General features: G+C 53.7%; 2 protein-coding genes across 2 annotated transcripts; both read left to right on the forward strand.

The window, feature by feature from the left end:
- Positions 1-2,134: 2,134 nt before the first annotated feature.
- On the forward strand, positions 2,135-6,002 carry NCLIV_031860 (putative serine-threonine phosophatase 2C; the record flags this gene model as incomplete). The annotated part of the gene is made up of 7 exons (XM_003883382.1): positions 2,135-2,216; positions 2,847-2,945; positions 3,464-3,738; positions 4,298-4,405; positions 4,711-4,839; positions 5,269-5,428; positions 5,890-6,002. 7 exons carry the CDS (start codon positions 2,135-2,137, stop codon positions 6,000-6,002), a joined length of 966 nt encoding a protein of 321 aa, XP_003883431.1.
- A 1,888-nt stretch (positions 6,003-7,890) lies between these two features.
- On the forward strand, positions 7,891-8,706 carry NCLIV_031870 (conserved hypothetical protein; the record flags this gene model as incomplete). The annotated part of the gene is made up of 1 exon (XM_003883383.1): positions 7,891-8,706. The coding sequence occupies one exon, from the start codon at positions 7,891-7,893 to the stop codon at positions 8,704-8,706; it is 816 nt and encodes a 271-aa protein (XP_003883432.1).
- Positions 8,707-11,413: the final 2,707 nt, after the last annotated feature.

The following is an 11,413-nucleotide window of genomic DNA, read 5'->3' on the forward strand; positions in this document are numbered from 1 at the left end:
CACCCCGACACGAGTTCAAGACCAGCTGTGGTTCGTGCGTCCCCTCTTGCGGATTAACGTCAACAAGCATTAATGGCCAAGCTCCCCGGGAGCACACTGGATAGAAATTCCACCGCGTTTGAGCGCGGTCAGTCGTTCAGCACCAGCATGGCGACTGGAGGCATTTGCTAATGCAATCGCTATGCAACTTGGTGTCGCCTGTGTTTTTCTGGTGACACGTGTACGTGTGGGTCGGGAGAAATTCCGCCGCACCAGCTTCGTCGCCTTCGTTGTCCACAGATCAGCATCCCCGATGTCGACGGATCGGCAATCAGAGAGGCCCGAGACGTACCCCCCCTGCAATTTCCTTCGTGCGCTTCTGCCACGCACCGCGAGGGTGCACTCCTGTTTCCTTGACCAGGTCGCGGGATAGCTCGTTTACATCTACCGACGAGCTCATCTAGCAGTTTCGAACGACACGACACACAAAGTGTTACGTTTGGGCCCGATGTGTTTCCGCTGCCGTGGTCTTTTGAGTCGGTCAGACCCCGCCCTGCATGGTGTATTCCTAGCCGTGTTGTTCTACCACTAGAACTGCTGCGCAAGGCCTCGATTGGATCCGGAAGTCACATGCGCCACTCGCGTGTGCTGGGTAGACGACTACGATTCACACAGGTGTGTATGAGCGCAAGGCCTTCTAGCGTTTGGCGCGCGGGCGGATGCCTGGCCAAAACCCAGGAGGGGAGGCGTGGAAACTTGCTTCTTGTCTCCAGTTCACTAACACGGCTTTTTTTATCACTTTGCTCGCGTGGAACTCTAGAAAGTGAGACCGCTCCCGTACATTCCTCCACGAAACTCGCGCCGGGAAGCCTTGTCCTCTATCCACACCACCACGCTGCGTCGCCGCCCTCTCTGTTCAGTGTTCTCTGGTCGCTGCTGCCGCGCGTCCATTCTGCGCTTGCGCCTTCACCTAAGTGTCCTCGTACCAAACTGCCAGTCGTCCCTGTACTCCAATGTAGCAGCAGCGACAGAATTTTGGTGTGTGTCCGTCCAACAAAGAGAATAAGGAACGGCGGGAAGAACAACGGCATGCTGTGAACGGTCTTATCAGTGGTACGTCTTCTGTTTTTCGGGGACGAAGAAGCCGAGGGGCATCTCAAAAAACATTCTGTTCCACTACATATCGCACCGTAAAAGAACGCGGAGGGCCGTGCCCCCCCTCCCCCCCTTGCACGTCCTCAGAGCTGCTGTGCTACAACGTACACGTAAAAGAACTTTTCGTTGATGTCTTCATCCACGCGTCGGCGTTTCTCGAATTTCCTGCCTTTCGTCCAAGGACACCAACCCTGGGTCGCTACGGAAAAGGCCGTACTGCTCCCTGGCAATAGGTGGCCAGGGCAGTCGTTGCTGTGTCGTCGTGCTTCAGTGCCTATCGTCTCAGAAAAGTGTTTCTCTTCAGAGTGACTCCATTCCTCATTCGTCTCGAGACCCGAGTTCAGCCAGTGCCCTTCGTCAACAGTGGTCTCCAGTGGCGGTCAAGCTATGGGGCAAATCCGTTGTGCTTAAAAAACAGTACCTCCGCAAAAATTCTTCCTTTTTGGTTTCCACAAGGGGGGTGATGTGACATCTGGGCATGCACCCCCGTGTCTCATGGCCTCGATGTATATACACCCGAGTCTGTCAGTTGAATGTGTGCCCGCACATCAGATGAAAGTGGAGGCAACCACCGTTCTCGAAAGGCCAACGGTACACCGCGAGAGGGCAAATTCCCGTGTGATGCACAGCGGGGAAACTGAGTATTCAGCGGGGCTTTGCATTTTGGCGTTCGAACACGCGCGCGTGTGTTGGCCAGCCTCCTGTGCCGTTCTCGGCTCACTGCATTGCGTCCTCGCACAACAGGTGCTGCGCCATTCCGCTTGAGACACACGTGTGTCTGTATGTCCATGTCCACAGGATTCTTCCCGACAGACTGGTCCGCAGACCGCCGTCTGCTGAACTAGATCTTCCTCCGTCAAATTTCGCGCAAGACTGCAGCTGGACCAGGGAATTAAGCGTGCTCAGGCGGCCTGACTGCTCTGGCTTTCCTTCCACCCTTTCCTCTTTCTTCGTAATATAACTTGGAACCATGAAGTCCTCAGCAGAGATTCGGCGGACCATGGAGGTACCCCCCACCATCCATGTCCCTCTTCCTCCAACTTCGTATCCCGCTTTCGATGCTGCAATCTTCACAGATATCGGTGAGTGTATTCTCGATCACGGTTTCGTGTGGGCGGTGAGGGAAGTAACCAAGAAATGGGCAACTCAGCCGGCTTGGTACACACGCGCAGAAAGTGCTCTAAAGGCCACCCCAAAATTCCGACACCGAGACAAGAGACGCCGTCAGGGGATTGCCGATTCAGATGGGGCCGAGTGCTGGCTGACCGCTTTGGTCGTCCTGTACTTTTCAGAGATCGTCTCGTGGAAAGGAAGGCGATAGAAGGGAGTGTTTTTGAGAACGGTGATTTAGGTAAAGTGAGGCGACATAATGAACCAGTTGGGTGACCAGTTTCAGGACGGGACTGTCGGTTTGTTCGGTGTGTGGACTACTGGTTTAGATCTTGAATGTCTTTGTTTACCGGATCCAAGTTCTATTGTGTTAGCAGATCATAGTTAAGATGATAACTATTGTGGAAATAGAACCAACTGAACACTAGCTACTATCTTATATCTTACTACCGGATTGGTGCTACGTCCCGTGCATGCGATCGAAAGCAGATTGGATCAGGTTCATGAATCACATTAGACTGCGGGAACAAGGACGACTGACGCATGGAATCGCGGATTGGCCGTCTCAAAATACACTGCATTGTCTTTGCTTGATTCTCCAGGTGGACGCAAGCACCAAGAAGACAGATTCACTCTGTGTCCACAGCTCGTTCCAGGACGAGAGGACTGTGCCTTCTTCGGCGTTTTCGATGGCACTGTCGGTAAGTCTCTAGTGCGGGGTTTCTCAAATCTGGAAGCAGTGAACCCGGTCGGGACAGTGCAGTCAATCCAGAGTGCCTCCTGTTCAGAGAGCCCCTCACCGTATTACGAGACACGTGGCCACGTTCGCGCCTTTCAGTGAACGTGACGAGTCAGGTGTAGGCGGAGGAGCCCTAGGTTTCCAGGATTCTCCAGAAAAGCATTCAGCGTTGAGCAGGGTGCACGCAGCGCGTGTATTGGGGTGGACGGGTCAGCCGAGTTGCACGTGGCAAACCGCAATATCAGCGCCACTCTGTCGGTTGACGGCGAGAGGTCAGCTTGGAGGGAAGGAGGTCTCCTGGCAGACGGGGGTGTCTGCCTGTTCATTTGCTTGCGATACGCAGTGTCGTTTCCCCCGCTTCTGGGAGACGCTGCGTGCATGCACCGTGCTTTCGAGTGGACACTTTGGGGCGTCAGGGACGTTGCTGACTTTGGAGAGCCTCGCGGTGTACCTGCTTCGACCACGTTGCTTTCTTCTCAGGGGACTTCGCGAGCGAAAATGTCAAAGATCTTGTTGTTCCACAGTTGATTTCCTCGCCCGCGTGGCAGCAGGTCACCGAGCTGCTTCAGTCAGGCCTCCCCGCGGCTGAGGTGGACGAGAAGCTGCCTCAGCTGCTTGATCAGGCAGTCGACTACATGTACAAGAACGCTGACAACGAACTCGTGAAGATGTGTGAGCAGCTGAACAAAGACTACGCGAGCAGCACTTCCGTCACAGCAGTTTTGGCCAAAGGCTTCGTAGCTGTCGGCCATCTGGTAAGGCGCTGTCTGGAGCCGCAACGCTTGCGGGTCGTGGGTGAAAAAGCGTGTGCTGGATTCTCGGAGCAGAGACGCGTCGTGTACCCGTTTGAGGTGCGCGTGGCGTTCCTGGGAGATGATTCCGGCTCTCAGCTGTCCAGGTCTTCAAAACCTGCAGAGAGTGTCCTCGACACCCAGGGTGACGGGGGATGTGTGGGCGGATGGCGGGGGTCGGAGACTGTACGGCATTTGCCTTTTTGGACTGGCCAGGCTTCGAGGCACATCTCCCGAGGGCCCTCTGCTGCACAGCGCAGACGAGGTTAACGCCTCCGACAGCGAAGCTGTGCATGCGTTTTAAATGCACAAATGTTGGAGGTTTCACACGAGTTGACGGACTCAAGCTCGCTTGTGCCGGGCGATGGCTGTCGGGAAGGCACTTGCTCGTGCAGTGGACGCGCGTGAGTGAGACCAGTTTGCAAAATGTATCACGAGGCGCGAGTGACCGTGCGAAGCCAGAGCGAGGGGCCACGTAGCGCAAGGCTCACCTTTCCTGTCTTTGTCGTATGCATGCATGCAGGGCGACAGTCGCATCGCCATGGGAGTCGAGACGCCGAACGGATTGAACTGCGAGTTCTTGACTGTCGATCACAAACCGGATATGCCGCAGGAGAAACTGCGAATCATGGTAAACGAATTGAGACACAAAGAGACAGATCGGTCGCTCAGACCAGCGGCGGTTGCGACATTCACTGTTCGAGGATGGTGAGATGTCCCATGAGGTTTCTCTTTTTCTGAGGGCAGAATTCGACTTTCGCGGGGAACTGCTATGGGGGCCTCCGATGTACACGTGAATTTGTCCGGTGGATGCTCGTTACTGCTTTGTCCTCGGACAATGCTAGGTGCTTCGACCTTCTCCGTGCATTCGGAATGAATCTTCTGTAGTTACTTTACGCGGTTCGTGTAGAAAACCGTGCTGCTTTGTCTTCACAGCGCAATGGAGGAAGCGTTGAGTATCTCCACAACCACAACAACAAACCCTTCATTCGGGGCGGCGACTTCTCGTTCCGGAAGTCGCGCGGAGAACAGCCGATGCAGCTTCAATACTCGCGAGCTTTCGGCGTAAGTCGTTTTCGAACCGAATACTAGTAAAGTGTGTTAACGGCGCTGGTATCACGTGCACACGTGCCTATGCACGCATTTGTAGATGTATCCGATGGGCGGAAGTATAACATGTTTGACACAAAAGTGCATTCGCCAGAATGGAGTGTCACTTGACCACTCTGGGACTGGGACACTTTGCAGCTTTTTTCTTTGGGTGGATTTCGCCTTCCGTGCTTTGACGTTGCTCTGCCATGATTCTTGTCACTGCGGGGTAGCACACTCGGCGATCAGTTTCGTTCCTTTCGTCGCAACTCTTGGCGCACATATAAGGAGCCGTCATTTTTCAGGCTCTGGGATGGGGGACATTCCTCCTGTTGCGTGCGTACACCCTCGGAGTTACCAGGGTGTCACCGTTCTGCGTCGCGCTCTGTTTGCCCCGCTGGACAGGGAAAAGACCTGAAGATGTACGGTTTGAGCAACCAACCGGATGTGCGCGTTGTCCGTATCACACCTCAACACCGCGTGATGATTCTTGCGACTGACGGCTTGTGGGACGTCATGTCAGCGGCACAAGCTGTCGAGATTGCTATGCAAGCACGCCAGGAAGGTGAGAGAAGGGAAAAGGAAGATGACGGATGCGAAGTGCTATCATGCTTTTGATTGGATAATTTTCTTACAAGTGGCCTTCTTCGAGGAACGCCCAACTAAAGCAGATGCAGACTGCTGCGGCCGTGTAGCTTCACGCAGGATGCGTGGTCAATTCCCGCTACGGGTCCCACGTGCCTTTTTCATGTCTTTTGTTACGTTCTTTATATTTGATAGACAGTAAACTATTTCTCTCTCAAATCTCTAAAATGTATTTTTAAGAAGAGTGCCTTTTTCCACCTCCGACGTTCGTTGTCTGGCGGCGTCCGGCCGCAGCGGGCTTGCTACATGGGGATGCAGGTCTTCCCCATCCGTCCCCGCTGTTAGCGTTCCGTGAAGTTTGATTTCGAGAGTATCCGTGTTCCCTCGCGAGGACCGTTGCGACGGCAGTGCTTTGGGGATCATGTGTGTCTGTGCCGACAGGGAGGAACCCAGCGCAGGCGCTGGTGGAGATGACCCTCGCGGAGCAGCAGGGCCGAAACCAAAGCGCGGACAACATTACTGCAATGACAGTGTTCTTCAAGAAGACTGAGTAGAAATTTAGACTTTGGTTCATTCTTTCTGCAGCGGTGTGTCTGGTGTGGACAAGCCAGTCGCTGATCACCCCAACGGGGCGGTCCGGTGCACGGACAGAGGAATGAACGGATACAAGGGATGCGAGGCGAAGAGAAGCAAAACATGACGAGCCTCATGGTGTGTCTCGTCGTTCCGCTAGATTCGCTCGTTCTTAACTCGTCTTCGGATTGTATATGGTCTCCCGAAGGCGGTGACTAGGTCAGATGTGTGACACTTTTCTTCGGACCTCCGGGCTTTGCTTTTTCTCGTCTTCGTATGCACGACGATAAATACTTACCTGTGAACAATCTCTCGCGTGTAATAAGACCGACTTTCTCCGCTAAACGGTCAGAGATATACTTACGCTACGTGTGGACCGACAGAACGCCGCGCCTGCCAGGGTGCAGTGGTGAGCCGGGCGTTCAGAACGGCCCGTTCAGGAATTTGCCAACCTAGATTAAACGGGACAAGAAAGATACGGTTGTAGGGCACAGCTCGCCTCTCAGGGGCTGCTATTCTGTTTCCGACGAAGTCCGCCTCCGGCACCCCTGACAGCGGAGTCCAGACACTTGCAGCATACAGCGAAACGGAGGTCGAGCTACAAAACTCTATGGGCAGGAACACAAAGTTTCAGTGTCGCTCAAGCAGTGTGATACAGTGCTTTGCATGGCACTGGCATTGAAAACCAAGGGGGCTGTTTACGTTGCAACACGCGGGGGTAGCCGCTGAGGCTGAAACGATACACCGCAGTGACTTTGAAGTACGCTCGTTGGTGTCCTTTTTGGCCCCCCGGCCCCCCCCCCCCCCCCCCAATGGAGAGCGCCCGCTACGGTGCGGCAGTTCTGTGGCCGGGGCGTTTTTCTTGCCGGATTGCATTTCGTATACGACCCGAAGAGACTCTTAAAGCAACCTCACGCAACACTGAAATTCGTTTTTTTCCGTCCTGGCTCGCTATCACCCGCAATATATGCCCGCTGTTCGGACGCGGTCGTGTGATACGGGTCTCACAATGGATTCGACGGATTAAATGAGCACTCAAAGGGGAAGAAAATGCATGATCCTGGAAGTCGTCGAAAAATCCCTCAGCAAGTGACAAGAAGGGCAGCATGGGGGACTACTTTGATCACAGGCGCTGTCAGGCAGACGGGGTTTGCAGGCGAGTTGCCTCGACTGCCGGTGGAGCGTCGGAAACTTGGCCGCAACAGAAAGTTCACTGCGTGAAAACTGAAATTGCGCGTCCGTCAGAGCTCCCAGATGACTGCCACGGTGCTGTCTTGCACATATCCGTTTCACGCGAAGAAAACAGGAGATACTCAATTTTTTCATCCAGCAGCCTGGACTGTGGCGTCAACTGGTTTCGGTGCCTTGTCCCGATACACACCAGTAGTCCAACTCGTAGTAGTGTATACTCCCCAGGAAAAGCGAGAGACCAGTAACTCGGGATCGCGATGTGGTTCCTTGAAGCGTACACGCGAACCGCGTCCATACGACGCGGTAGGGCCTAAAAAGAATGGGAAGAGTCAGCATAAGTAGAATCGGGAGAGTTATTTTCGAGGGTTCGAGAAACCGATTATATTGCGGGTCGGGGACGCCGTACCTTAGACTGCGTGCGAAGAGACCCTCGTTTTCAGCCATTATCTCTAGGACAACCTAGAATCTAAAAAGAAAAGATGTGAAACGCCGGACGACCCGCAGCATTTCGATGCTCCTGGAGAACGGTGACCACAGGCCTCGGCCGTGCATGAACCCACCGCTCGATACGGTCGACTGGCGACTGCTGCCATTACATTTTTGAGTTTCCCGTTAATTGCCGTTCTGTGTCTAGAGAGAACAATCGCACGCTCTGCATAGTCTAACCTTTTCGTGGCAATGCTCCGGCTGGCTGCGGCTCTGTTTGTTTGCATGTTTCAATGCATCAGGCCAACGCTCGGGTCGAGCATCGATGAACTTCGTGCTGCGTCGGATCCCAAATTTTCGCTTTCGCAAGACATAGGGAATGGCACGTGGCCGCTGGCTGCCTTCAGGGGTGTGTCCTCTGCTCCTTCAACACGAGGACATTCTTCCTATGAGAGAGGGACGCCGAGCGAGGACAAATCTAACGGACCCTTCGTCGAAATTGCGTCGGCTACGAACACTGAAAAGTCTCTCTCGACAGCCTGCGGTCTTGACTGCGCGACACGTGGTTGGGATGATCCAAGTCCCTGGACTCCCACAAGTCTGAAGGGAGAAACCCGCGTCAGCGTCGGCGGAGCTCTGAGGGATGGAGACGCCCCTGACAGGAGGAGGCGGGATCCCGAGCAAATACCCAGAAATCAGCCGCCAACCCGAGGCATGTCTGGGCAAGGCAGACGTGAGGAAAATCACGTTTCCGCACATTCAGTGGAGAACCGCAAGGTCCAGGTCAACTCGCCGGCCGTTACGGACGAGTATCGCACCGGTTTCTCAAGATATCCGGAGAATCGAGACGGCGGGCATCATCGGCAACTCTTCATCGAGAAGGCTCCAACGGTGTTTCTTCTGTCTAACATATGGAACGAATACCTCATGCGTCCCGTGGCGATGGGCGGGTTAGGCTTCAGAGCTGCGGCAGATCGAGAGGCTGCCGCTTATATTTCCGAACTTGTTTTGACCTTCTGGGAAGATTTGTATGGTCTTTCACCGAAGACACCATTTGAAACCACGTGATCTTCATGACACCTGCACCGAGACAATTCACAACTGACCTTTTTTTAAGCTTCGCATATTACATAAATTGTCCGTGGGGCACGCACGACAAAACCCCAGAAAGTTCCACGGTGCAAGCGCTGCAAGTGCAGTACCCGCTTAACTTTCCTCAAGTACGTTTCAACGTAGCTCCACTTTCTCCGTTTTACACATCGTAGCACGAGTTTCGTGCCCACGGATATCCGCCAGTCTCTGTAAGGGCAGCCTGATCTTCTCTCACATGCGATTTGTAGCGTAGCCGGCGCACATGCCGCGGGGCACAAGGCGTAGGGGTGTCGATCCCCGTTCACATGTAATTTTCTCCAGACTGCCTCACGATTGTATCCGAGACAGTTCCTGTTGGAAAGACGCGTGCTGGCCTTGTCAGGTCGTCAACAAGCCGGAGGCAATGAGTAAACTCTCTCCTCTCTCCACGTCACTCATAAATGCTCGACAAACATGCGGAGACGCACATGTTGAATTCCATAGTCCAACCGGCTCCCGTTTCCCAGCAGTAACGAGCTGTGGCCCGCCGAGGTCTTCCTTTTGTCTTTGAAAGGCCACGCGGTTACGCGAGAATAAGGAGTCCATGTTTCTGTTTGTCTTGCACAGGGAAGGCCCGTGCTAGCTGACGGAAACGGGGTACATCTGTATTCGAGTGGTCATCTGTCGTTTTCTCCCTTTTGTTCCACGCTCGAAACACTTTCTCTGCAAGAGGTTCTAGGTTCATGAACTGAAAATCGGTAACAAACCTTCGAAGTCTCGCTGGAATGCTTTCAAAACACCTTCCTGAAGCTGCGACCTCTAGAGACAGGAGCCCGTTCGGACAATCGGATGGCGGTTGTCGGCATCACGCCCATTCTCGTTCATCTATAACCTAAAGACTCTTTACGGCAGACCTCACAGGCGTCGCAAAGTACTTGGTGATCGTATTTGCAAAAAAAACGTTACGAGGAGGGCGCAACAGCGTGGATCGCCCCAGTGTGCTTTTGCTGTCACACACACACACGCGATCTGTCGAGCTACTGGAGACGGCGGCTCGATGGCTGCAAACCACTCCGGTTCCTCGGCTGTCTTTTTTGCGTTCGTTTCTGAAATCGAGACGGTTCGGTCTGTCTCACTGTTCGGTCTGAGAAATCGTATTTTCCAATTTCTTGGTCGTTCTTTTCTGCGGAGCTGTTGTGAGAGATCACATGCACCCACTCCGTCACGCGCTCTGGCGGGCCGAGTCGCCTTTTCGACACTTTCCTGTTTGTCGGATAAGCCAAATTGCAAAGTTCCTGTCTTCGCGAGTTCCTGGACTGAACCCCATGGACCTTGCCGCTCTCCTTAGAGTTTTTCATACATCAGAACTGTTGGGGAGAAAAGTATCGAACGCAGGCTCAACTGGAGTCGAGAGACAGGCATGCGCCGTTACTGAATCGTGAACGCTGAACTTCTGTCTTGTCGGCGTCTCGTCTCGCAAGATGCTCGCGTTTGCCCCTGCAGAAGTTTCCTTCTTGAAAACAAAAAAGCATCGGGCAACCACGAGGAGTCTTTTGAACCGAACACGAGGCAGCGCTTCTTTATCCTACGTCTTGCCACCCAGAGCTCTAATCAAAAAGTCGCTTTTTGTTTGCACGACCAACCTTCTGCGGGTACACAGAGGAAATCCTTTTTTGCCCCTTTCTGTGGCCACCAGAAGCATATTCCGCGCACTTTTTTGAATTATTGTGCCTTCCAAAAGCGACGTCCTATGCTCTCTCCCGGATTTCCGTTTCTCTCGATCGTCTTTGATCTTCTCGTCCACCAAATAGCTGCGCCACCCGTGCTAACCGGCGTTTCCATCAAAAGGATGGGGTTTTCCCTTCTTCCAGAAACGAGCGGAGGGTCTCGAGTTTTTTTCGCTTGCACAAAAACCTCGCTCTCGCCATTCGTTGTTGAAGACTCCTCCGAAAAGCTTATATAAAGGCCCTCTTTTGCGGGACCTCTGGGCAGACTCAAACGTGGCGGCTTCCGTTCGCTCCCGTTTTTTGCCCGTGCAAAACCCTGTGTGTTCTGTTCAGCGAAACGTGGAGTACGATGAGAGTTGCCTCTTTCCTCTCAGTGCCTTCCTATGGGGTTTACCTGCTCGTCACGCCTCCCTTTCTTCTCGGCTGATGGCCAGTTTTGTTCTCAACAGCAACACGATCCTAAACAAACCGTACAGACTGTTTTTTTTCTCCGGGCGTTTTCCGGTCTCCAGGCTCTGTTTCGGAATTCCTCGTCTCTTCAGACTGCCTTTCCTCCAGGTTTTTGTCTCCTGCGGTCTCCGTTGAAGTGTACGCTGTTCCCCCAGAAACCAAGACAAATGCCCAGACAGCGAGTTTGCTGGAAGACGCATCTCGCCGTACTGGGAGGCGTCTACGACGGCCGTCCCACCTCTGTTTGTCTCTGGAAAATGGCCTCATTTTCTTCTTTTCTTTCGTCAGCTGGTCGTGTCTGAACCTTCTCGTGGGTGTTTTACCGAAACACTCGATCACCTTGGTGTCCCCCGTACCCCGTCCCCCACCCGCCGCTGCCTGGCCCGGTGTTTCCTTGCGCGGTCTTCTGGGTCTCTCACGGCTTCATCTCTGCACGGGGCTTCTCCGTCCCGGAAAAGTTCCCGACTCCGCAGGAGAGACTGTCTCTCCTCACTTCACTTTCTTCTTCCTAAAAAACGAATTCAACG

Source organism: Neospora caninum, chromosome VIII, assembly GCF_000208865.1.
Source record: "Neospora caninum Liverpool complete genome, chromosome VIII".
NCBI lineage: Eukaryota > Apicomplexa > Conoidasida > Eucoccidiorida > Sarcocystidae > Neospora > Neospora caninum.